This window comes from Enoplosus armatus, chromosome 21 (genome assembly GCF_043641665.1).
Source record: "Enoplosus armatus isolate fEnoArm2 chromosome 21, fEnoArm2.hap1, whole genome shotgun sequence".
In the NCBI taxonomy this organism is placed as follows: Eukaryota; Metazoa; Chordata; class Actinopteri; order Centrarchiformes; family Enoplosidae; genus Enoplosus; species Enoplosus armatus.
The window spans coordinates 16,775,082-16,802,988 of NC_092200.1; the positions used below are offsets into that span (position 1 = coordinate 16,775,082).

Here is a 27,907-nt window from a genome sequence, read left to right on the forward strand (position 1 = left end):
GGTGGTCAGCGTAGCTCTGTTGGTTATTTCAGAGCTACATATTGAAAGAGTCACGTTACATTAAGGGCTCAACGCCATGTTGAGGGAAACAAGGAGCCAAATGGACATGTCCGTCTCAAAGTGGTAATCTACAGTGAAAAATAAGGCCAATAAGAACCAGCTTTGGGTTCAATGGGGTCATTGTGAGACCAGAGCTGGCCTATAAAGCCAAGTACAAGTGTAGTGTATTTTTCTGCCGGTTCATGTGTTTGGGAAATGCAGAAGGAAAAGAAAGTAAGAAGGCAAGCTGTACATTGCAGAGGAGAACCTATGTGATCTGATCAGGTCCAAATACAGTATGTGGTTATGAATATGAAGATATAAGAAAAGATATGAACCCAAAGAAAGGACAGGAAAGGTGTGTAGGAAGGAGTCATGTAGAGAGTTTTTTTGCAAATAAGCTTGTTGGTGATGTAAAGAACAGTGAGGTAACGCTTTCACTGTTGAGAAGTGGTACGTATACGTGGGATAACTTGTGATAAACACTATGACACATGGATAATGTCTTTGTTTTAACTTTGGTGTTAAAGCTGCACAAAAAAGTTGCATGAGGGACAATTTCTAAATTCATTTTTTCCCCCCCTTTTTTAAGTCGCAAAAAAACATCAAACATCAAGTAAAGTGCACAGTGTCGATAAACTGCAGACTTAAGTCTGCGTGGGGCAGGGCTGGCCCGCCAGTTCTGCAAGACCCACAGCAGATATTGGCAGCATGATTTCCTCCTCCATGGCTACAGGCAGGCACACGCAGTCATATTGTAATGCGCAGCCACGATGCCAGCTGGATAGCCTCCCATCCATGCACTGTAGCTCGCCATATACAAACAAAATTGCTATTTGGCAGCTGTTTGTAAATCGTAGCTAATGTCTTTGTCATTTTGAGACACTCATAGAGCTTTTCAGTCAGGTGCAGGAGAAGAAAGTTCTGCTGCTGTGGGCACAAACGGTTGTGGCATGAACAGCAGTCGGAGAAGGTAGGGACTAGTCTTAAAAAGCAAGGGCTGTGCAGACCTCTACTGCTCACTCCTCTGGGCTACATTTCTTTCCGGTGGCTGGTGGGAGTGGAGATGGCGAAGATGTTCAACCATTGTTGTTAAGTCGAAATTGTGTTGTTGATGGAGGCACAGTTGCAGGCTTTTATGTTTTAATGAGAAGGTAATGCATTTTCATTTGATTGATTCGTTTTTTCCTAAATGTTTGTAAAGATTTTACATTGATGATCCACGGTCTGCGGCATTCTTATCTGCATTTGAATTAAATCTTTTAAAATTGAATCTGTTACCAGTGGCACCATAAATCTCAAAACAGTGGACTTGGACAATAAAGTTCACTCACACTAATGCTACCAAAGCCCTGTTTGGAGCTGCCCTCTATTCAGAGATCTGATTCTCTTTTCCATTGTATTGGTGAGAGTATGAACCTCTTTTCAAGACTTTAACCTAAAACCAGGGTCTGCAGCCCATCCCTAATTGTTTCTGCTGCTGTCATTTTCTTGTGAAACATGGTTAATGTCTTCTGTCTTCATTATGGAGCAATCAACAATCTCTGATTTATAGGGGTAATTTGGTTTAATCCCCCCATTTCCTGATCCCCTACATCCCGGCTTGTTTCTGCACATTTCTGCTAAGTACTCCTGCTGATGCGTTCTCCCTAACTTTGCTGCGCCGACCGGCCAGGGTTGGGGTTACTGTGTGTCATAAAAGGTACATTAATGTGCTCCAGAGAGCAGCGTTGAGCCTCCATCACATCTGTAGGTCCAGCATCAGATCATTAATCCGTCATTATGCTCTCTGAGATGTGGAGAGGTGAGCTGGATGGGTAGGCTGGCTGGTGTTTTGGCTGGAAGGTGTAAAGGCTCAGTGAGGTTTTCCAGAGGGCAAATCTCCTCCTTCTTCGCATTAAAGGCCCTGCATGACTTAAGACCACATCAACACATGGAAAGGCAGAGGGGGACAGAGGCAAGAGAGTCTGGCAAGACACTGAAAGAGAGACTGAGAGAATGAAACATGGAGCAGACAGGAAAATACGAAGGAAGGTAAATCCAGTCACAACACTTCCTCTGATGACAGGCGTGAAGCAGCGAACTGTACGGCAGTGGCCTCAGAGTGCAGAGATGAGTCCTGAGCAACATCCCCTAACTATCATTCGTCTCTTAGCATCCCTGCCTCTGCATTGCCTCTCCGAAGCCCACCCACCTGCTGCAGTGTGTCATCACGTTCTGGTTTATTAGGGCCTATCACGGCAGCAGATAATATATGCTTACATGATCGTCGGCTCGAGGTCTTCTGGAACGGGAGAGTCACAACAGGTCGCGGCAGTGCAAATCTCCTGGAAGAAGAGAGAGGAGGACAGAGGAAGAGAGGAACAGAGAAAGAAAAGGCACAATAAAACCATCGGTTTTCATGACCGCTGAGGGAATAATAAACACTCCTTGCTACGCTACAGAGAACCCACTCTTCAATATCCACCAGTTTCACTCTGTCAGCTGAGATGGGTGAAAGAAAAGAGGGGAGACGAAGGAGGGAGGAGGTACAGGAAAACACACTTGCTGTTGAGAAAGCTGCGAGGTTAAAACTGAATGTTTGTGAAATGTTCTTTTGCTCTCCTCCCTCCCTCTTTTTGTGTGTGTGTGTGTGTTTTTTTTTTCCCTCCTCGGTTGCTCGTGGACGGTGCCAAGAAACTGCCCCGGCCTCCTGAGCTCTGTGTTGCACATCAAGTGCGGCCGTCCGAGCGCACACTGATGTGCGATTTTCCATCCACTTGCCGTCCAAAGTGGATCGGTACCAGCGCTATCATTTTCTGTCATTACTCATTTCGGGCCAGACATTGTGCGGAAATCCAGACTATTTTGGCAGTGTGAAGCAAGAAAAAAAAAAGAAGAAGAAGAAGAAGAAGGGGGAGAGAAAGAGAAAGAGAGTGAAACTTGTGTGACTGTGACAGCGGTAAAGACAGTTGGGCCAGCCTTGTTAAGAGGCAACGGTAGACAGGACAGACTGATCGAGCTGGGGTTGTTTCTTACCTCTCCTGGAACTGCTTGGATGGGATTAGGCCAGCACGGGGATTGGCGTCGCCCTCGTGTTTGGCCTGCCACCAGGTTGCATCATCTTGGCTCATGATCTGAAGGATGGAGCCCTTCTTGAACGCCAGTCCAGCCTCTTTACATGGGATGGCTTTGTCCTCCTTCGGGTCGTAGTCAAAGAGTGCCTTCACAAACACCTGGATGCACAGCAGAGGAGGGGAAGGGGAAGAAAACAAAGAGCCGGATTGAGGGCACAACAGGAAAAATGGTTCACTGTAAATCACTCCATTGCGTCGAGTGCACACTCGAAAGGCAAGCCATCATGGCAAACACAGAAGGTGCTTCACCAACGCTCAGGGTGATTATTGTAGAAAGGTCATTGCAATCACAAGTTGAAACCTGCTACTGCCAGCCAAGTTAGTCTCCATGTTGTTCCATCAACACTTAGGATGGACTAAGCCCCGTCACCATCTTCCAAGTGTGGCGAGACTTAACATCTCCTGAGTCAGAGACTCCAGTTGGAAGCGCTCTGTTCCACCCGTTGACGAATTCTAAACACCAACTAATATCAGGAATCTTTCCACATTAAAGAACAAACCAATACAGAAAAAAAAAGTTGTTTTCTTTCTTTCTTTCAGGAGTTTAGGGTCTAATTTGCTTTGGCAGCGGAGGGTGGGACACATCTCATCAACACAAAGGAGGCTGGACCTTATAGTGGAAAAGTCTCCGAAATCTTTTCCCGTTGTGGGCGGTGAGGTGCAACCTAAAGCACCTTGCTGCGTCTTCTGTCCAAATTGACTTTTGTCATGATGAGTTATCACTCCTAAGACACCTCAGTACATGTGGAAAGAGAAAAGAGGGAAGAAAAGTGTGTATGTGTGATAGACAGAGAAAACGAGGGAGACTTTACACTTTTCAATGTCCTATTGATTTAAAGAGTGCTTTGTGCCATGTAGTAAAATTATGTTTCAGACAGAGATGTTTTGTTTGGGTCATAACAGCTGCTTTGGCTGCTAACTCCTCCGGCAGAATACACTCATACATCTACACACTGAGATCTCATGATTCTCTTCCCCTTGGCTCAGTTTTTTTTTTGGCCTGTACATGTTCAGCCACTTAGCTGCCCTTTGATGCATCAACACTACCTGATGTAAGCACGCAGGCTATTTTCATGAAGGAGTGTTTGGCACTGGCGACCTATTTTTCAGATGGATTCCGCAAATGGCCAGACAATTTGAACCATTACAAGATGGCAAAGGGTGTAAGTGGCCCACCCTGTCCTGTGCACCTCTGTTACACATGCAGGGTGGGCTGCGTTTGTGAATGATGATAAACCGCCTTCGACCCTGGAGCTAAGAACCGGTGAGTGGATCCAGCCTCTGTCTGCTACTGATAGATGAGTGTGTGAGAAATGGTGTATCGACACCCCAGTGGGCAAGAATGACGGTATGCTGGTTGGAGTGACAGTTAAACCGCCCTCAAAATGGATGGCTACAAGCTATTGCCTACTGGTGCAGTCCACATGAATGAAGATGATCTTGTCCTACATATGGCTGGGTATCAAACCTCAATACTTTTTTTGGCACCAACAGAAATACGTCTTTAGCACTGAGTATTGAAAACTGTTGAGTACCGAAAGCTGGTGTGGAATGTCTGGACAGAGTCATAGTCTTGTGTTAGAGACTCATCGTCTTGTTACCGTGTATGAGGGTCATTTACATCCTTCGCACCACTCATTCACAGCCCCTATTCTGTCGCTTTCTATTGCCTCTACTACATCTGCCGAAGCCTCACTAAGCTAAGCTAGCAGGTCAAACAAGTTTGAACTACTGTCCGGGCTGTCAGTGAAGGTTGGAGAATCGTTTTTGACTTTCCATGTCATACGGTAAAACAAGACACTTTGGGGCGCACAATTGAAGACGTTGCTTGGACGGTGTACACATTAAAACTATGGTTCTAACCGAACCGTGGAAGCAGTGAGGTGGGGTAGTGATGCTGGGTTTGAATGCATTTGAATATGTGAAGGAGGCGTGTTCAAGCTAAAACAAGGTTTCTCTTTAACATCTGGAAAAAAAATGTTTCTGTAGAAAAACATGGTCTTCTTCCTCAAAATAAGGCATTGCAAAGAAAACGGTATCAAGCTGGGGCACAGAAGCTCTCTCTGTTTTTTAAAGTTGATGAATGTAACAATATATAACAATTAAGCCAGGACAAGACCTACCTTCGGCTCCTTGGTTGGCGCCTCCTCTTTGACAGCGGGGACAACTTTAAAGGTAATGGCTCCTTGCGACTGGGCCTGAATATTGGGAAAGACGAGAAAGATACAGTAGTTTAGGTACAAATGGAGTGAGTGGAAACACCAGTCATCTGTCCTGCAAATATTTCCCAAAGCACCTAATCCAATGAAAGTCACATAATGCAAAGCACTGTTTGATTTTTCAACAATGGGAGGGTTATTAGGATTGAATGACTCTGCTTGGCAGGGATAGAGTGTGTGTGGGGGGGTGTAAAAGGAGGAGTGTTGAGAGCTATCATCTGCTCTGGAGGCCTTTATGTCTGAGAAGGCCTCCGGAGTTTAAGAGACTCTCTCTTTCCTTTCCAGTTGTCCCCCTGGCAGAGTTCAGGCCCATGACAGAACTTATTTGAGGCCTGCGGCGGAGCCTGTTTGGAGGGACTACTGAGCATCAATCTCATCCAGGGGGACCGTGTGGCTCAATGCATGTGGTCTAAAGGCCAGGAAAGACTTGCAGAGAAAGGCCAGTGTTCGGTTTTCAGCACAGCAATGGGAGGCACGGCGTCCTGGATGAGTTAGGAGAGATGTTTGCCATCACAAACAAGGAATGTTATTTTCGCCAAGGGAGTGGAGCTGAAACACAGGAGAAACCCTTGGACAGCACACACACGGGGTAGGATGCAGTCACACACACGAACAGATGAGGCTTACCAGAATACGAATGATTTCCTCTGGTTTCTTGTCATCCACAGGGATTCCATTGACCTCCTTCAGTTCATCTCCAACATGAATCAGTCCTAGCACACACAAACCAATGCACAGTCACTCTACAGATATTCCACTGTTCTAATGTCCAAATAGAAGGGAGCTACTGTGTAAAAGTCCAGTGCTCACAAAGCCTGGGGATGTGTACAGCACAGCAGATTAATGTTTATTGTCGTGGTGGCATTTGAGATTGGAAAGAAATCAAAACGTTATTGTCGACACATGTGGAATATTGCCTTTGGCTTCACTGTGGCAGAGCTGAAAAACTGACTGGACACAATGAGTACAAAACAGAGAGAAAAGATGTGGACAACCTTCTCAGTATACTTGTCATTCATGTTCATGTTTACAAAGTGGAAAAGGACAATTTGTGGCCCAGAACCGGTAGATTGAGTTGCAAGGATAATTCCTGAATAGATCCCTTCTTTGTTGCATACTGGAGGCAACCTTGGTGTAATATAAATCACTTTCAGATTTGACTCCGCACTGCAGACTCGCATGAAAATGTTTTGGAACACAGAAACCCATACACGCATGGCAAGAGACAAAAAGGGGTGGGACTGACCACTTCTGTCGGCTGCCCCTCCCCTCATGATCCGGGCCACAAGGATGGCTCCCGTGTGTTCGTCGCGCATTATTGTTGCTCCCTGCAAAGGAAACACAGACAGTAAATGAAAAATTGGATGAGCTGCACTGTATTTCCACTCTGCGTAAAGTTGCATTGTTCAAATGTCAAATGGTGATAGCAAAAAATGACAATAAGAGGTATCTGGTTGAAATCCAAGGACGCAAACTGCATGCAGGATGCTCATTGTTAGCATAATGGCTGATTTAGTGATTACCTTATGTCTTCTAAACGACAAAGAGAACAAATCTATGGTGTCTTATTTCGGGGGGGGGCAGAAGCTTTGCAGGTGTATTTTAAGGATTTTTATGGACAGAATTATGGCGCAGGTAAAAGCAGTTGGTTCAGTTTACACACTACCCATTTCATTAAGAATAATGTGGATCTGACTGGAAAACAAAGACAGACTACTTGCCAAGCACTGCAGGCTACCAGTGACATGGCATTTCCACTTCTTTGCTCTGACATCAAATGGATTTGAAACTGGTTGTTGTGGTGGTGCATAACACATTATTTTAACCAATGGAATACAGCTCAACAACAAGGACAGAATATTGGCATGCTAAGTAACATTAAACAACAATTGCACACTGGATCTAACAGGATGGGTGGACCGTTACTGACAGTCTGACTCACTGCCCGTTGCTGCAGCAGTAGTGGCAGAATGCATGCATGTCTTTACAAAAAGAGCTGGCTTAGACAGAGAGGGATGAGGGCCTAGCAGGTATGAGGTAGTGGACTCAAAACACACACACACACACACACACACAAACACACACAGTTGCTCAAGATTTCCCTGAAGTCCTTAACGGGCTTGCTGCTCAGCCAGAAAGACACACGGAGAAGAGGATAGTGTTTCTACTTCCTTATTTGAAATGACAGTGTTCAGCGGTGATGCATTTACCAGTAAACCCAAATAAGCCTTTTCCCTTTACAATAAAACAATAGGCTTAATGGGTGCCAACCTGTCATAGCCCTCCCACAAACATCACTTAGGCACCAGCCTGGCTGGGATTTAGGATGGAATAGGAGAGCAAGCTGCAACCCAACGTGTGGTGTCATCCTCGCTTGGGCCTGAGGTCCTAAACCAGACAGAGTCAATACATAGTTTGTCGGGGCTGCGAATCATCCTTCCACCTCCTCCTAGCTGCTATTCCCATCATCATCCCAGAAGATTGTTTTTATTTCTGTTGTATCGCTCACCAGCCGTGCTTTATTTCAGCTGTCCTAATCCATTGCCGCCCGGGTCAACCGCTTGAGTGCAACAACAGCTCGCCATGTGCCACGCCGCTCCGGTTTGTGTCATTTTCCTGTTTGCCTTCCTTCGACTGGCCCAAAGTAGCTCTGGCTACTACCATCGAAGCACAGGAGTGAGAGGAGGAGTTATCAAAACTCCCCCCAGCTCCTCAAAGACCAAAGGAGCCTCTGGTTTGTGCCACTTCGCAGATGCCATTAGCATGTCATCTTGGTTGTTTTCACGACCTATTCACACCTAATGGTTTTCCTCCTAGATAATGGTTTCCTCAAGGCCTTTGGGGTGTGGAGATGGAAACAGGGAAGGACATCGGGATAAGACAGTGGTAGGGTCTGCAGAGAGTTGCAGACCTAATAGAAAAATTGGGCTAATTAAAGAAACCTGAGAGGTTGCAGTAGGAGAGAAATCAGTGGAGCAGGTCAGTAAGAGGGGAAGGCACTGTCAGACCCCCAAGTCAGGGTCACATATAACCCCTCAGTGTGACTTAAAGCAGCCGTCTGTGATGCAATGACCCCCAGACAGACAGAGAGGCTATTGTGTAAGTGTGTGTCTGAAAGAATAGAGCGCTGCAGGGAAAGAGACGGACTATGACAGACAAGAGGGTGAGATGGGGAGTCTGCAGGAAATCTCACCGGACAATTCAGACATGTGGTCATTAACTTTCTCTCTCTACTTTTTTTTCTTTCTGACGCTCCTTTTTTCGAGCTGGCTGATGGCCAGTGGTATGATGGATGTTTTTATTGCGTCCCCTGGGGTCCCTGGTGGCTGGTGGCAGTCTAAAGGCTCACTAAACAGAGGAGAGGCAGCCTTGGACGACAATAGGCTGTCTGCACAAACTCCACAGACATACTCTACACCGCCTGTCTACGGCCATCTTTGGAATCTGCTCACATATGGTGTGTAGATATAAATCGTGTTTTGACACATATGGCTTAAATCACATGTTGAAACCCTGATGCCATTTAGAAACACCACTTTTACGACTTTTACTGCAAGTGGCAACGCGGTGATTATAGAGCAGCACATTTAGCATGCAAACATGAACGGACGGGGTCATGAACCCAAATCTCTGTGCAGCAAGGAGACCATTTTATCCCCATTCAAACCACCATGCTTTATGTGTTTTTAGACCAGTAGAGAAACAAACTCTGGTATCAGTGGACACATTTGCCCATGCTCATTTTCCTTTTACACCTCACTGACTCTCTACTAGCAGTTATTTGAAACAGCAGTCATTTTAAAGCCTTTATTGTTTGCGATTCTCATCTGACCCACTGCCCTTCAACGTGATGGGCCTACATAGGCCAGCCAAGCCAGCAGCGAGGGAGTTGGGGATTTATGAAGGGAGGAGGGGAGCCTCAGCCCCAGTCTGAACTCAGTCCTGGTACGGTAGCCAAATGAGCTCTGTCTGATAAGAAAAGCTGAGAGAGGCCAAAACGCTCCAGTGGCAACTCGAGCGAGCCAGACTGGAGGGTAAGTGGAAGACCAGAGGAGAGTCGGGGGGTGGGGGGGGGGGGGGGGGGTGAAGGAGGTAGACAGTGGGTAAATGAGTGGGGGTCGGGGTTGAAAGTAAGAGTGGGTGTGAGTGAGAGACTTGGTGAGTGAATGAATAAAAAGAAAAAAGGGACATGATGAGAGATCAAGATAGACAGTGAGAAATAAAGAATTGGAGAGGAACTGAGAGCAACAAAGAAAAACACAAGAATACTTTAATATCCAACTCCAACTAATATCCATCTCAAGTCCTTTACCCTTGTATTACATATATCAGAACATTGCCTGTCATGCTGAGCTTTCCGATGCCAAACATCAAAGTAGTAGTAGTAGATGGTAGATTTATTTGTCAAAAAAGAATAAAGAGTACTTTTTACACAGACAGAATGTTCTCCGGGCTGCATGTAGGTGAACCTGTACAGGGGTAAACTTTTTCCTTCTCCGTTTCAAACCTGCCTCCCAGCAGGAGTTGGATCGACCAATTGGCTTGTTTGACTTTAGGTTTGTCTTCGCAGCGGCATAACACCAGCTTGAGGTGGAAAACAAAAGAGCAAGACAAAAAGTAGACGCAGAGAGGGAAAGCAGTAAAAAAAAGCAAACAGGTGTGAGAAAAAGCACAAGTCAGTTCACCTCAGTGAGGGCACTCAGATCCTCATTCCATGGCAAGAAAAGTAGGAGTAAAAAGTAGCTGAGTAAAGGACTATTGCTCAAACGACCTCAAACTGTTGGAATAATCAAAAACACCTCACATATTCACGTTTTTCTTTCACCATTACCAGTTCTGTAAGACCCCACTTTCCCCGATTCATGATTATTTCGAGTGCGCCACACTTCCCCTCCACCTCATTACAATCTGCAGTCAGCCTCCATTCTCACAATCCCCCAGGGGTGCATCAGCCTCTCCTGGAGGCCTGACGAATGCCTTGGAAGCACTGAGAGGCAGCTGGAACGAGGGGGGCAAATCCAACCTCCTGAACTCAGCATCACCTCCCCCTGTGCCTTGATACCCTATGGGTGCTATCATCAGCATCCAGCCATGCATGGCCACTAATGAGGAGTCCCTGCTCTGTTAAACAAATACATAAACAATCAGGCTAGAAGCTAAATAAGCGGCATGATGTGTGTGTGTGTGTGTGTGTGTGTGTGTGTGTGTGGTGGTGGTGGTGGGGGGGGGCATACACAAGCAAGAAACACAGTAGGTAAAGACCCTCAAGCACCAAGAAGGCCCTCCTGGTGTAGCAGCTAAGCATCAGCACGAACTGATGGTTAGGTTTACACCAAGCCTTCAACGCCTACTGGCACATGGAAGCCATTTCAGACGTTTCCTTGTGCATGGAAACAGTGCAGGAAGTCAGAAGGGGAATGTCTACGTCTGTCAAAGCACATGCACGCATGAGTGACAGCATGTGTAGGTGTGTTTTTGTGTGCGTGCAAGCGTGTCTGCGTGTGTGTTTCTATAAGAGCGGAGCTGTGGGATTCTACCTGAAGTCAGGCCAACCAGGCCTGAGGGAAACCTCAAAAGACTGGATGATTGATGCTGGACGGTCACTAAGCCTGATGAATGGGCTAACGCTATGTTAGCAATTAGAGACAAGGCGCCACTTAACCATCAAGTGGCTCAACTGCGCTAGTTGCATGGAAAAAGATAGCGAGACGGTGTGCACACAAAATGGTGAAAAAAAAGTGTGTTTTTAGGGACTGATTCTCTCTTCCTGTTGTCAACCCTTGCTGCAGTTTCCCCTTCAGAGGAGTATAAAAATACACTGAAATCTCTCTGAAATTAAACATTGAAGAGCAGAAGGCACAGAAATACACAGTCAAAAATAGAGATGGGGGGGGGGGGGGGGGGGGGGTCACCGTGGACTGAGGCGGGCCATGTAGCTGTGGTCAATTAGTCATCAGTAAGGCGATCCGAAGCCTCCACTCCTAACGTGATCAGCTCCATATGCAGCCGCTGCTCCCAGCTCTATTCCTCCATTTCTAACACATAAATGCCTCCGATTGTTATTGTTGGGCTGGCCAAAACGCAACGGCTTAGTCTCCGCTGTGCGATGAGGAGAACTGGAGCGACGCTTGTCCGTATCTAGCCATCACCCCTCCCAGCGCATGCACTGGAGCACAAATGCTGACATGGCAGCCACACTAAGTATGTGATGACAAATGGCTCACACCTCATACAGTGCAGAGAAAAAAAAAAAAGAGAGAGAGAGAGAGAGAGAGAGAATAGGGACTGAAATTTGGATCCCCTCATGTATGAGAGTGTGTGTTTATTAGAGGGAATGGAATGGAGGCGAGGTTGTCCAGGGATCTGTCAGCGCACAGTAGTGCCATGAAACTTCAGCAGATAAGAGGAGTAAGACAAGCTGAACGTTAGCTTGGCTGGGACTGGCCACAATGAGTTTCTGGCAAGTTAAGTCTTTACGGGGCAATTACAGTGCCCTCTGGCTGATGGAGTGGATGGATGGCTGGATGACATGATGGAAGCTGGCTGGCTTGTACGCTGGTTGTATGGATGACGAGAGGGCTGGCTAGTTGTCTTGGTCTGGCTCATCGCACGTCTCAGGGTCTAGGGCAGCCTATGTGTGGCCTGTGTGGTAAGTGCGCTGGTGGAAAAGAAGGATCCTAGCATCCCTTTACCTTAGCCACAGCTACAACTAAAGCCACTCCGCGATTCCCAGCCCGCCAGGGAAAACAAGCGCGGTGCTGCATTTCAAACACACGGCCCTCGGCCCGTAACGACCACTCAAAACATCACCCCGTGAACCGAACCGAGCGCTGCAGCATTTGACAAACATTATTTCTCCCTCCAAATTGAGAGCGACAAGGGAAAACAAACGCGAGTGGCCCGGGCAGCGAGGCCGACGTGTTTTGACATGATGTCACTTAACAGCAAAAGTGTAACAACGACAATAAACTCCTGCCGACTGCTGTGTTGACTGCTATGTTTAGAGGTATAAATACAAGTGTAGTGGAAACACATGCTGGCGTTCTTCACACCAGATGTCGACCATGGAAAAACCAAATACAAAGTGGGAATGGGCCTCCTGGACATTAAAATACAATTACCTCCAATCATATCTGGTGTTGGAGTGTGTCATTTCATCTTACCTCACCGAGATGGCATAGAGCCCCCCGCACATAACACACATGACCGTTCCACACACACCGAGCCCAGCACATTTTACGAGTTCTTACATACTTCCTCAAACGCCACAGTGCGGCTCAGAGAGAGTAAAATCATGTCATATTAGTGCATTCGGTCATGATCAGAAAATCCATTTAGTCTTATGGTCACCTATAAAGATTAATACAGCGCTGTAAAGGATTAGCAGGAGCCCAGATGAAAATCTACATTATTGTGGCAAAGAGGGAGGAAAAAAAAAAAGACAGAAGCCGCAGAGCAGTGAAAGGTGCTCGAGGTTTTATGTCAAATGATTTTTTTAAGGTGATGCAACAGAGCTGCCGCTGCAGGCCAGTCCCCTCTGGATGACCTGTTGCATGCCTTTCCACCTGTTTTATTAAATCACTTGCGATTGCAACTAATAAAAGCTACTCGCCTTGCCCTAGACTTCCTCCCTCATTCCTACTTTCCCTCTCGCACTAAACCAGGCTCTGGTTTCCCCTTTTTTTTTATTTCCTTAACCTCGTTCTTGACCTTCCAGTCACAATTAACAAGTACACTGAGAAAAAGGAAAATTGCGGGTCATTATTATGATAATTATGGTGAGCAGGAGAGATTCCAGGAGGAGCTGCCAGGTAATGTAATGCAGAGGGTCCTGTGACGGAACGGCTTACCTTCATTTGTCTTCCTCCACCCCCTCTTTCCTTTTCCTCCTCTGCCTCTTTAAACCTTAATGTTAGCGCAAGTCATTACCCAGTTGCTATGAAAACACACTTAGCAGCCCACCTCCGTACTTCAGACAGGTGTCGGTGAATTTGGGCGTGTGAATCCGTGTGTAAATGTGTGGCTATCGCACCAAATGTGGGTATTTGTTTCCACACTGTCGGCATGAATCACCATGTAGACTGAGTGGAATCGCCGTCTCTTCGCAATAAGCTGGACAGTGCCAGATATTTAGTCATTATGTACTGTATGTGTGTTTTGTCTGAGAGCCCTGCATGAGCAGCATGAGCGCATACAAAGAGACAGTTGTGTCACAGAGAGAGGTCTATCTCTGCTCTGGGATTGTTAAGTGTTTTCCCTGTCGTTATCCCGAGCAAAGAAAACAGCGCTTTCACATGTCACTTCTCATTTCCAAAGTGGGCCGGGAAGCAGGGCCGCCGAGGAGCACCCCGGCCCGCTGGGCAACAATGCCCGCATTCAGCCCCCCGAGCTCTCCGGCTCTCGGAACGCGGAGCGGAAAAGAGTAGGAATGCCGGGATGTGTGTCCACGTTTATGATTACACATGATGGTAGGAAGACGTTTTATTTAAGAGGGCCGTGAGATTAGGATCTGGGAATGCCTCAGATGTGGCTTTGGAAGCCGAGCGTGTTTTCACATTCACAACTCAACAGGCTGCGAGGGTGGTGTAACAGCCGCTGGACTGAGCGCTGTACAAGCACACACGTACGAACAAACACAGGGGCTTTTCCATGTCTGCTTTGTGAAATATTGTAATGTTTTTAATGATTTTTGCATCAATGTGATGAAGTATCTTGGTTTGTAAGGTATTCAGTTTGCTGGATTTGCCAAAAACCCACATCCCTATCTGGTAATTCAATCCATAAACAGTTTGTAATTTAATATTCTTTGTATGTATTAATATAATATTGATATAAACTTAATTCATTTATAATAACGTATACTGTCCCAAACATAGACGCATATATATATATATATATACACGCAATTGCTTTAAGCCACTTAATAACAATCACAAGCTGCAGCATGACGACCCAAAGCTGCCCCATGATAAGCTGTGATATCGCAGGTTATCATGGGGCAAGAATAATGAAATGTGATGCTCCCTGTTGCTTTTCTTGGGAATTTGGCAGTTTGCCTTTATTAGGTCAAGAAGGTGCAACAAAGATCTCCAGCCAGAATCGAAGTGTACTACCAGGCCAACAGGCACCCGTACTTGTAGGTCCGTCACCAGTGCCTCAGCTAACAATACATGAGCATTATTACACACATATGCATAAACACACAGGCTGTGCAAAAGAAAAGAAAGAAACAAATAACACAATCAACACTCCATAAAACAATACAAACACTCTAACAGAAAAGAATAGTGGGCACACACACATATGACACAGTGAGCCAGCCAACCCCAGCAGTGCTCTCCACTTGTCCTCATGTTTTAGAGCATGGTGCTCCATCTGCCTTTGTGGCGCTCCCAAGACACTGCGGCCTAATCCATCAAGTGAAAGATGTATTGCTTTTAAAGCACATGGGTCTATCTGTAAAACACTAGCATGTGTGTCTGCTCTAATCTCATTAGCTGCTCCATTAATTCCCAGCCAGTGTCATTACTTTCCCCTTGCTTTCCACGTTCCGATGTAAACAGGCAATAGAAAAGTCACTTTTAAAAAACAAAACACACATCTATCCAGTCTCTTCCTTTGAGAACTGTCTCAATTAAGAACTTCTTTCCAAAGGTTTTCAGCAATACTCAAACTCTATTCATCGTGTAAACCTGCGTTTGTATACATTCACACCAGCACAGCTTAAACACGTAATAATATGGATGGTGCTTAGACTCAGTTGTGAAGGAGTGCAACTATGTGAATGAATGCGTTTGTGAAGGCTTCCAGACAAACAGAATCGGGGCAGCCACGATCCGACCGTCCTACTTGTGTCAGAGAGGAGAGGAGGCCCGCCTGCCGCAGATGAGAAAAGCATGGCATGTCAAGTTGCCAACGGCGCATTCCAGCAACTGCCATTCATGGAAAACCGACTTCGTCACAAACCGAATCGATCACAAGACTTTCCTGTCTCGTCGCAATTATCAACTCCCTTATTAAGTGAAAAAAAATCCACAGACATCAATCATGCAGTTGGAGCTTTTACAATAATAATGTTGGACATGTCAGCTACATTTGTAAGTGCAGCAACTACTATAGCTCTGAAGTTGTGGGTCTATAATGAGAAGTCCAGCCAATCCACTGGTATCCAGAGGCCGGGGCGGCTGGGTGGCCGGGCCCAGTAGTGGTAGAGCTGTATTGATTGGTGCTAGCTGGTGCCAGGCAGGGTGCTATGTAGGGCTTTGCCAACTGGATGGCAGGGACCCTGCAGTCTACAGTTTCCATTTTGTTGCACCCGGTGACACCCAGTCATAATGGGAAAACCAATCCTGTGTGTGCAATAACACAGAGCAGAGAGAAAAAGGGAAGAGGAGTGGAAGGAGAGTGATAGAGCCTGACGTGGATCCTGTCACATTCCTGGCAGCAGGGGTTTTATGGCTGCTAATGAATCCTAACATTAGCAGCCATAAATGGAAGAACTGAGGGAGAAAGGATGGATAGAGAGTCAATTTTGCACCGAAATTTGCACAAATATGTGGAAATGTGGAAAGGTGCACAAACATCTATGGTCCTGAACAACAGGTGTCCATAAAAACATGGCACAGAAGGGAGAAGGGGTGAAATGAGTTTTAATTAAGTTGTAACCTCTTAAAAAGACTACTGCCTGAAACAAAAAAAGTGTTACCAAAGATTTGAATACGCAGGAATGACTGGAGAAATGGGCCTGATAGCAAAACCAGATGAAAGAAATGAATTAGAGAGTGGAAGCAAGCGAGACTCTGAGAAAGAGAAAGACGGCGTGCTAGTTGAAGGACGACCAAAGATGAACTGAGTGGGAGAAGTGAATGAACGGGACTCTGACAGCGAGGAGAGCCAGCGCCGACTGAGTGGCATTGAGCGAGCCGACAAGTGATGTATAAAACGAACACGAAAACAGCGGGGCATGCGCGGCGAGCATCTCCGAGTCTGCTATTTACATCTGCGTCACAGGGCTTCAAGAACATCCAAATGAGGCGAACAGAGCCGGCCGCAGCAGGCTTGTCAGCCTCTAATGTTCTCACATCATAGCGATGGTCACCCCGAGCAGCTGTGGTGTACCCTTCTGTGGGCGTTCTGCTACTCAACGCATTTTGTGTGTGTGAGGATTTGGATTTTCCAGAATGCTTTGGGATGACGCTGCGGCTCCTCCAGGATAAATAAATGCCAGTTAACAAGTTCCTTAATCATTAAATCATACAATGGTGATTGCAATTAGTCAAATACATGACATATCATTGCACTAGTACCAAAAAAATCTAGATACAGGTTTCATTAAGAAAAATGAAAGCTGGAACACTATTTAACTTTTCAAGGTGGACACTTCTGTAGCCCATGTTTTAGACCTCTCTCGATCCTCCAAGCTCCTGGGTCTTTTTCAGCTTTGGCTGGGGGACGTGAGTTGTGTAACACCAGTGCATTCAGTTCTCCTATTAGTCAGTCTGCACTCAAGCCCTTTATCACCGGAGGCAAACTTCACCAGTATATCAGCTACACCGCCACATACTCAGCCCTGACGCAACCCCCGTTAACGCTCAAATTTAGACCCCCACCAAAACTGTTCTGAAACCTCATCCAAAATAGCACATTCTTTCAATAAAAAGACACAGCTGAGCTGATGTTTCTGTATGCGCACACATGTTTGTGCCGCTATCCGAACCCAATTATTTCATTGTCCCGACACATGAGCCAATAAATCAGACGGACTGGGAGAGCAGCAGGAGAGCAGGGAGTACAACAGAAAGAGGGGGGGGAGAAGAAGAAGAGGGAGGTTGTCCTGGAAGATGGAGTTTTTACAGTTTCACTGAAATGTGGCATGAAGTCACGCTCTGAGAAATGATAGCAATTAATCAGAGCTACTGAATACAATCCACTCAACTAATCACAATTAACTGAATGGATGAGTCACAAGGAAAGGGGTCTGCAGTCTAACTCCAGCCCAGTCCCCACAATGTCCAGAATTACAGAATGAGACAAAGGGCAGACAGAGAAAAAGCGAATGAGAAAATAAAAGAGGGCAAAGTAAGGAGAGACGGACAGGAAATTCGATGTTGTTATGATGTCAAGTTTGAGAATTTCAGGCTGATTATATGAAATTGCAAGTTAAAGGGCACATCCAAATCAATTTGGGGCGGCAGTGAATGAGGACCCTGCTCAATTAGAGGGTTTTTTATTGGTTAGTGGAATGGCTGTGACTTCACCATGAGCATCTGACCTGCTGGCCGTTTCCTTAATGTACGATCTAACTGTTCATTAGGGTCAGTTTCCCTTTAAAGATGTACAGGATGACAACTGTTAAGGGACCAGAGGTGAATGCAGAACCTTCGAATTTACTGTCAAATTAGAGGCTCACAAAAAAACTAATAATTTCACCTCCGCAAATGACGAAGTAACATGAGTTATTTAGGACTATTGGGGCCATTTCACACTAAGTGCACAATTTTGACGTATGTCAATGCCATGTCAGCACATTTATGTGTGTATGTGGGTGTTACAAACTAAGGAGCTGTTGCGTTGGGAGACTGAACTCTATTTTCATTCAGAGCCAGTCGTATTTTTATGTTGTTCCTGTGTTAAAATCCTTAATGATCAATAAAAGATTTTACATAGCAGCCAATTGTGTGATGTATCCAAAAACAATAATTTATTGTCTAAAAGTCATATGAAAATAAGTTTCAGAAGAGGCTTTTTAAAAAAAAAAAACCTGGGGAGTGTGGCTTTCTTGAGTTTTAACTAAAATGTTGTCCAACCTTTCTTTTTTCCTTTGTTGCAGCGGAGGAGGTAAAAGATCGTTGAGGAGGGCTACATGATAAATGGCAGCAGCAAAAAAAAAAAGAGTTCAAAGAGTAAAGTATGTTCACAGGTTTCACTTCTTTCTGCTGCAAATCTTATTTGATAAAAGTTGCAACTGACTAGGTGTGAAAGGTTAATGCGCATAAAAATGACAAATTGCGGAGCATAAATTTGGTGTGAAAAGGCCTTTAGCTACACAGTAGTATATAGTAGTCACTCTACAAGTCCCACTTTTTTCCTGCAAGTTATATTCCTATAGCATTGCTCCATTCCCACAGGAACTATTTGATGAATGCACGTCTTACTCTCACGAGACATATTAATTATGCAGTGGTCACGAGACAGAGGAGAGTCATAGGTTCTGACTCGACGTGTGTGGATGCAAATAGAATACTGGAGGATGCAAGTGCAGCACAACACCTGCCCAAAAAGGGGCCAGAGTAGGGTCTCTTGTTCTAATCTTCTGAGGTTATTCACGTTGTCCTTCTCTTTATGCTCCCGGTACAATACGCACATGACATTTCTGAGATTGCTTTCAGCCACAATAGCAGCCCTTTGGTATTTATTGTTTTCTTTCATGCATAAACAGAAAAAAAAACTATGCCCTGCAGCAGAATGCCACTGTTGTCCACACCATGGTCAGGCCTAAATTATAGCCACAGGGGATTATGGGCAGCAGTTGTGCCCTGTGGGTCCAATGGGCAGTGAGAGGGCAGCTAAGACTTACAAAGAAGAAAATGCTCCACAGCAACGGGTTGACACTTTCTTCCCATTACTCCGACGTGCAAGATGTCATTATACAGTTTGTTTTTCTCGCTGCTGCGTAATTGGCTGCAATGGCAAATTTACTGGCTGTTACTATTACATTCGTGAATAAAATGTGTCTAATGCAAGTTGAAAGTTATCATGACTTGACTTCCTGCTATAAATCTAATTTTGTAGCCTGTTATGCAACAAAGCCTGTAGGGAGTGAACATAATTAAATATACTGGTAGAAAACTAAGCTGCCATTACAGCAATATTGCGGTGATACGGATGATATATTGCCTTCAAAGAGCCACATTAAATGAAACCTCTTTTAAATTGGAGGAGTATTTATAAAACGGACCTAGCGTTGACCCCTAAAAGAACACTGGAGGCACAGCACCTTCTCTATTTAGAGAGAGTCACTTTGAAACCCACAGTAACCAGTGTGCACCCTTAACCTATAAACTCAAACTGAGACACTATATTACTACAATATCACACATAGTAAATGTGTGTTTCAGATGTTCTCAGGAGCCAAATCACTGAGACAAAAAAGAATCAAGTCATGTAATGGAATAACACCAGCTAGGTGATTAAGCTGACCGGGACGGGTGTAAATCACATTATGGTTTTCAGGGAATGTGATCCAGCATCAGACTCTGGAGAGGCCGGAGCGCCCGCGACACTGTGTGTTGAGAGGCAGAGCGAGAATTCCTCTAAGCCACATTATTACGTTCCGCAACTCCAGAGAACATGCAACAGGCAGGAACCCAAAAATGGCTTAGGTGTGTTCTCCTTCCCCCAGGGTGTGGTGAGAGGAGTGCGCCGGCCTGGAGCCAAGACGGTGGTCATGGAGAAAACCACAAAGTGAAAATAGAGGCGGCCGGGGCCAAGACATGTCCGGCACAGATCAAAGATGGGCCGCGCCTCAATACACAACAAAGTGCTATGATGACAGGCCATCGAGGGCTTGAGTAGTTGAGTGTTTATGTGTTTCAGGAATCAAAGAATCACAACAGTGTCAGAACAAAGATAATCAGGTAATGTGGTTTTTTCAGCCAAAACCAAAGCCAATTAAGTTTGGTGGGGTTACAATCCCAAATGTGCCTGACAAGACCAGGGCAATGTGTGGAACGGCACATACAGACATCCAGGGTGCAGAGGGTTGGAGTGAAAATGACAAAAGCGGCCAAGATGTTGCTGCCGTAGAGTTGGGGCCTGAGGCCGAGACAGACGGGTGGTTGTTGATGTCTGGGACGATGTCTGAAGAGCATGGACGTGAGAACCATGTTACAATGAGAGAGCAACACTGACCAGGACAGAAAAGGAAGCTGTTTGCAGACAGCGAGCCTAGACTGGCTGAAAATACTCATGGCCAAGAGCAGGGTAATTGTGGTCGGTTTTGGTGTGCTTACAACTTCAAGGTTGTGGGTTGGATTCCCACAGTATGTATGGTATTGGCTTGACTTGTGGTGTGGATCCTGCCTTGATACAAGAGGTATTCAGAAATTCGGGGATTAGTGAACAAAGCCCAGACTGCATCTTACATAAAGATGGTAATAACAAATAATAAAGAACCTGATAAGTATTTTCATACCTTCACTGAAAGTTGACAGCAGAAGAGAAATGGACAACAACATGAAACAAGAGCTCCCTGGCTTCCCCGGACTCGATCCAGAGAGGTTGAGGCTTATGGTCAGTGCCCTTACACATAGGTCACTGGGGCACCCCAAGGACATAATTCTTTACAATCTGTTAACTTCCCAAAACTGTCAAATGTCTGGGGGATGCTGAAATCCACTGTGTACCAATCAAATACATCATTTCTCAGGATACCTGACAAAGTTACTTACGAGAGGTTCCTTGTTTTTGACGAGTCTTATGATTTTCACCGAATCCTCATCATCGTCAATGTCTTCAGGCAGAGGAGGTAGTTCGGGGTCATAACCCTTCTGGGCAACAGTGTCGTGGACCGACAGAAGGCTCTAGAAGGAGGGAGAGGGATAAAGGGATGGATGGGAGGAAAGAAACAAAAGGCAAGGGTTATCAGTCAAACCATAAAGGCCTTAGCTTTACCTCTGTCTAATTAGCCAAGTAAAGTATAGCAATACATGCTATTAAGAGTTCAATCAATCATTTCTTTCTTTAAGCAGGACAGAGAAAATGCAGAGACTGCAGGGAGGATGGTTATGAATTTGGGTGTCTACCTCAAGTGCTTGGTGATGGATTTGAAAGCATTCAGAGCCAAAACTTGTAGCTACATGCGTTAATTGCCATTAGGCCCATGCTCTCCCTCCATACATCTCTCTGATTAAAGGCAACAAGCACCCGCCCTGGACCATTGCTCACCAGGGACTGTGAGTGAAAGAGGGGGGGGCAACCTTGGCCACTGTTTTCAGTACTGATGCTTTCCAGGGCAAGGTGGTGAACACCCAGAGAAGCGATGTTCTGCACTGTTCGGCGGCAGGCTCAAAGTAATGAAGTTCTCAGTCGCCTCAGATATTTCACAAGTTCATGAGCAGACATAAAAAAGAGATGGGACGCAGACAAGAATGATGCCATTGAGACATTCATTTTTCAAACTATTTAACGACTCCATGTCCGGACCAAGATGCAGCTGGACGCGTGCTGCTTTTTCCGTGGTTGAGGAGGGAAGAGAAAAGTGAGAAAAACATCTTCCACCCCATGTGCCAGACAAAAGTAGAGAGAGTGAGAGAGAGAGAGAGAGAGAGAAAAGAGAGAGTCAGAGAGAAGGATATGGTGAGAAGAGGAGCAGTGTGTTTTATGACATGGGAGCATGCTGCAGTACAGCATTCAAGATGTTGCTAACTGGGAGCAGATGAGAGGAGGAGACACAACTGGAGCTCTGTGGCCAGGATCCACTGAGAGACAGGCTGACCAACACACCGAGTTTATCTTGTATACTTGTAAGGACTTGGTTCTATTTATTCCCTATAGTCCTATAAAGGGTGATTCCGGTTTATTACAACGTGGGTCTTGCTTTTGTAGTTTTTCATTCTACTCATGCACCCCAATGGCCGAGGGGTTAAGGATGCCGACCATGAATCGCAAAGTGCCAGGTTACCGAACTTTCCATTTTATTTCCATTTTAAAAATAAATACATTGCCTCAACCTCATCCTGTACTGATGCTGCCATTACATATTACTATTAAGAAACTAGCTGAGGAGACTGAAAAAGACTTCTCAAAGTTCATATGGCATGTCAAAAAATCCAGATTCAGCATGAAGCTTATGCAGCAACCTAAAGATAGAGGGTTATATATTATAATTGGGCCTGCCATAATCAAATTATTCATTAATGGGTTCACTGCTATCTTAAGGGAGGACCAGAACCTTTGGAGGCCTTGGGATGTGCTCCCTTTGTGTTATTAGGAAAGCTCACAAGTATCAAGAAACCATACTCTAGGCCAGTAGACAATCCAATACTTACAAATTCTATTAAGATTTGGCAGGAAATTATAAACTTTATCAACAGAAAGAATATTTCTTCTTATTTAACTCTGCTTAAAAATAACAGGATTATGATGTTCAAATGTCCTTTGAAATGGTCAAAATTACATGTGGAGTTCAACAGAAAGATTTCTTCAGCCTCGCCATTTTATTAGTACAAACACTAAGTTACCTCAGGATAAGACCTGTCATGTGATGTTTACTTATGTTTACTTATTTCAGGTGTGCTCACTTTTTCCCTCTACATTAAGTGGTTCAGATAATGTAGACTGTAGGCTTGTTAACAACCTGTCTGATCATTTGACTGTTTGTGTTTGCTTATCCTGACTTTGTGGTAGCAGTTATCGCTGTTTTCCCAGATCTTAGCAGATCCAAGTTGTAATTAACTTTAATTTTCCTTTAACTCACCTAACCTAATGCTTAAGTTCAGCTCTTCCCCAAAACCAAATCTGGATACGAACCCTTAATAAGGTTCTATCTCAAAACAAGCCCACTGGAACAGTGCAGACCAGACAAAATGACAAACCAAATTTTACTCAAATTCCCAGAAGAACACACATTTAATTCCATATTTTTCTCTTTCTCGTCTTTCCTCCCTGAATTTCCCTTGTTTTCTTGGTCGTCCTGTCCAAACTTCTCTCCAATGCAATTAATCCTCTCTCTCCTTTTTGTTTGCTCCTCTTCAGTTTTATCTTTCATGTATTTTTCCCCAACATGTTCCCAGCATCCGTTTGTTCATTTCTCAGAACAGGCCTAACAATGTGCTCCTGGCTTTCATCTGCACAGTACATAAACACACACTTTGTGTTGCATTGTATGTCTGGGGATGCAGTCATTATGGTATCGAAATATTCTCTCGGAACGCTGGAAACACAAACTGTTTGCAGATGAAGACAATAAAAGTAAACTGAGTGGGAAAGGGGTCCCAAACCTGTACTCGATACAACATTCGTAACACCATGTCAAGACATGGATGGAGAGTTTGCAGTGTTGCAGTGATGAGATGAGTAATGTTGCAGTCTGAGACTCTCAGCACCACACGAGCAGACATGACTTTATAATAGGGCTATAGCTAGTGAATGAAAGGAGCACTCCACTCAGAGCTGAATAAAATATCATAAGGCAAATATTTACAAAAGAATGCTTCTGACTTCTCGGTTTTCTTTACCTTCTTTTTCTCTGTTTTTTTTCTCCCACAGGGGGTATGCGAAAACTAATTTTAATTTGGCAATGTATCGAATTCCCAGAGCTCTCTGAAAACATCCTTTGGAGAAAGCAGGCCCATGCCGTGACAGTTAACCCACAGAAAAGGGAAGACTTTTTGAGTTTGAGGTTGGATACATGTGGTGTTGTGGCTCCCTTTATGGTGTTTGACTGTCAGTCACAGCACCTGATCTGGGTCGCGACAACATGTGGGTCAGCCAGGCGTCTATCAGCCTCTCAGCAGGGTGGGACGCCCATACGGGCCTAAACCCGAGAAGCAGAACTACAGTGTTTTGCTGACACTGCATTAGTCCCTAGAATGAGATTGGAGTAGTGCTGAAACAAATTGGCAAAATTGATGTCCAACAATTTTGCTAATTGATTAAGCCCATTTTGTGTTTTTCTCTTCCTGTACATTATTTTCCATCGCTAGTTGTATGTTATTTGTCTGAAATGTTTAATCGATGAACGCAAACAAAATGAGATTAAAAGGAAACTTGATTGTTGTAGTAGTAAATAAATGGTACAGAGAACTTCCATAGAAAACATTTATTGTGCTCTTTCACTCCCCACATCTTTCCTTCCTATGCTCACCTCAACCTTTCCTCCACTAACCTGCCAGTTGCTGTTTCCTCTGAACTCTATCCATCAAGCCTAATATCCTGACCTGTGAATGTCCTCTCATCGATGGCACTTCCTTAAATCTGGCATGGCTCCCCCACCGCCACATTCTCCCCATGGCCGTGCCTAACAACCCGTAACAGAGCCACAGCTAATTCCTTGTAAAAACTTTCTAGGACGTAGCAATAACAGCTGTATGCTAATAGATAGCACATGGTACATGCCCTGGCTGGTGACCGTTGACATGTGAGTACAACTACATAGGTACGAATGTTTTATACACGAAGAAGCTTTCTTTGTGGGCTGATATGAGTCAGTGGGTCTTGTTATGCCTCAGTGTCAGTGGATTAGCCGCCTAATCAAATCTAGAGTTATGTCCTTGTATAGGCCCTGCAGCTGAGGCCAGAGGAGGAAAGGAGTCAGGAGAGTGAGTGAGAGACAGAAAGACAGATGAAGGGAAGCGAAACCACCCTTGTTTTCCAGGCATCCCGTCCTTTCTTGGTTCGTGTGTTTGTGTTCATTAGGCATAATAGGGATCCTAGAAAAACAGATCACTGAGCTTGACTAAATAAACCCGCTCGTACATTCCTGGCATTTGCCTCTCATTAAAGGCCCCCGGTCCTGTCGCCGGCCCACTCGTTTTTCAGCTGGTGGTGCTGGATTGGTGCAGGGTGACTGCTCTCCCCGGGCGGGAAGGACCCCGCTGTGAGCGTTCTGCCTTGGAGGCGCTGCTGTAGGGCAGCTGGGATTTGACACTCATGCCCACCCGCTCTAAGCCTTGAACCTCAGCACACACTGCCCCGCGTCAAATACATTCTGCAAGCGTGTATACACACACACACACCTACACACCTACCTACCCACATACACGCCGGCGGAAACAGCCGGCCATCATAATTGGCACTTTCATCACTGTCAATATTAGTCTTGCTGAGGGGGGCTAATATGGGTGAAAGTTGTTTTTTCATGTGCAAATCGTAAAAGAGAAAGTTTCAGGCAGCGAGGGAAGGCAAGAAAGAGAAAGGAAGAGAGAGAGGGGAGTTTTAAAGAGCCTGATTTATATCCCCACCCTAGGAATGGATCATTTCAGCCATAATTAAGAGTGATACAGTTACTATCGTACAGAGACGCCATTCAAAGGCAGCAGCCATCTGCTTGTGTTTTACACCCCCGGCCCTGTGATTTACACTGGGGCTGGCTGGTACGGTATAAAGTGCCCTGGAGGACAGATGGAGACAGAAAGAGAGCAAAGTTTTAGTACTTTATTCTTGAAGCCCACATGCTGCCTACGGTTTGAGACACAATGTCAGGAAAATGCCAAGAGCCTCCCTACCTCAGTGTGTTACAGACAAAGCCCTCCCTCCACGCCAAGATGCTGGAACTAATCTATCGTTGACCGAGTGTTCCATGTGAAGCCAGCAGGAGCGTTTAGGGCCCAGGCGCTCAAAACTTGAACCAATACGCAAGAGCAGAGTTCTTGAAGTAGGTAGAGAAACTGTGTGCAAGTGTGTGAACATATGCGGATGTCAATAGCTCAACTTGACAACGCTTTCGGACATACTGCAGCTTGCGGTAACTCTCAGAAGTCAGAGGAAAGTTGTTGTTTTTTTATTATTATGGTTTAATGTAAAGGACCTCATTATAAAGAAATGATATAAAGCTTAAGTCATAGTAATAACAAGGAATTGTGAGTAGAGCTGTGTTTGATGTTTTGATGAACAGATTCTCATACTGTCCATGTGTGTTCTACTAGGTTTTTTTTTTTGTGGTATCCCACAGCCATGAAATGTTTGAAACAAATCTTTCAGGGATAAGTTGCTGCTGTGCTTCTGACAGTGCTGTCGGCCGGCAGTAAAGGAAAGCAGTAGCCGAATATTTTCCATTGTTTGGTGTGGAGTTGTTTGGCTGACCTCGTTCCGCACCGGAGCGGAGGTCGGTCGGGGGAACTGAGCGACAGCAGTGAGCAGGGAAAGCAGGGAAACGGACAAAGTGTGGCAACAAGTAAATATAAGTGAGGCTCTTCCAGGGTAGACAAAGCTGAAGTTGGAGAGAGGATTTTATAGAGGAGGCATTGTTTGCACTCGCACTAGTGAGTCATATTTATTTCATAACAGTTTTGTTGGGTGTATTCTTACAGGTTTAAATTCAGTTCGTGTTAAAGAAGAAGATTTACCATCAGATAACTTTATTTAGTAAGTGAGAGAAATCTACATCTAATATAGCAACAGCTAATCTATTCTAATAAAAGCAGTGTTACATTTTCCTCTCTGGTGGAAAGTTTCATGTCTGTTGACACACCCTGGACACATTGCTGCAGCAAAGGTGAGAAGTTAAACCCCAATTCAAGCTGGGTGGTCAGCCGGAGCTGGGGTACGGGCTTTGAGATCAGCTCCGGGCCCGAAGAGGCGGCCGTGGCAGTTGCAGTGAGAGTGTGTGCAGGCACTCAAAAGAAATGGCAATGACCTGAAATGTCTTTGTTTGTTTGGATCAAAGTCCAACTGGCAATACTTGATTCTTAATAGATTTATTTCCACATATGAATGTGACTCCAAACAGATCTAAAAATATCAGAATCCATGAATCACATAAATTTAGAGGGGATGGGACATTTCTATAGCTATAAAGACCTAAACCTAAAAAGGGATATAGGTGGTTTTACCTGCCACATCTATAAGCACATACACGAGAGGGCAGGATATTGTATTGGCCTGTGTGTGTGTGTGTGTGTGTGTGTGTGTGTGTGTGTGTGTGAGAACCTGGCCCACAGTCCCATCACCTCTCCTGACCCCATCAGCCGAAGTTGCCGAGCTTCCTAATCGATGACTTTCACGAGCCCCGAGTTTTTGATGGATTGACCCCTGCCACGCCAAATACCTCCACTGCAAGCGTAATTAAAATAATAAACGTGGGGTTTCTGACACAGGCATGCTTCGTGGCGAGCGCAGCGATCATTTGCCGGCGCATTTCACTTCGGGGTCGACGGAGACAAAGGAGATCACGGCGTCCCCACGTAGCAAAGCAGGAGAGCAAGGCTGTGATAGATTGCGATCATTTGTCTTCAGGATAGCGGCTGAGCGAGTATGTGTGTGTGTGTGTGTGTTGAGTGTGTATCCACCATCATATGTCTGTGTGTGTGTGTGTTGATTGCTGGTTAAGTATGATGAACTGACATATACATGGCCATATAATCTCACGCCTTATAACTATTGTTTTAATGTAAGAAATGAATCAATACATAACTCGCATAGACATTAAAAAAAAACGTTGATCTGACTTGTAAGCCTGATCCTTTTGGGAACCCCCCGTCTTTTTACAACCTTTGACACTGTGAGATATTAAATATTTGCAGGCACTGTACTGTGTGTGTGTGTGTGTGTGTGTGTTGTGGTGGGGAAGGGAAGGACTTCACACTGAGATGTTGTTTCTGGCACAGCCCAAATAAGCATGACGATTAAAAAAAGGAGCGCGTCCAGCTCTCCCTCTGTCCCGCCATCGTGAAGGCAGCTCTGTCTGGCTGAGACACCTGGCGGGCCTGATGGATGGCCACAGTTATGCATTAGAAAATAAAAACGTGTAAATTCATTTTGAGGCTGTCTGTGTCTGGCTAATGAGGCCAGCGGCCGCAGCGAGGGAGACAAGAA

The 27,907-nt window shown here is 45.2% G+C and overlaps 1 protein-coding gene across 1 annotated transcript in view; it reads right to left on the minus strand.

Annotated features, from left to right (window-relative positions):
- The window catches only part of mpp7a (MAGUK p55 scaffold protein 7a), a 123,585-nt gene that overhangs the window by 33,584 nt on the left and 62,094 nt on the right, over positions 1–27,907 (minus strand). The window contains exons 6-11 of the mRNA XM_070927967.1: positions 20,824–20,955; positions 6,621–6,702; positions 6,002–6,087; positions 5,279–5,353; positions 3,058–3,254; positions 2,302–2,366 (exon numbers count right to left, since the gene is read on the minus strand). Coding sequence (XP_070784068.1) covers positions 2,302–2,366; positions 3,058–3,254; positions 5,279–5,353; positions 6,002–6,087; positions 6,621–6,702; positions 20,824–20,955 — 637 coding nt within the window. The remainder of the gene's footprint in view (positions 1–2,301; positions 2,367–3,057; positions 3,255–5,278; positions 5,354–6,001; positions 6,088–6,620; positions 6,703–20,823; positions 20,956–27,907) is intronic.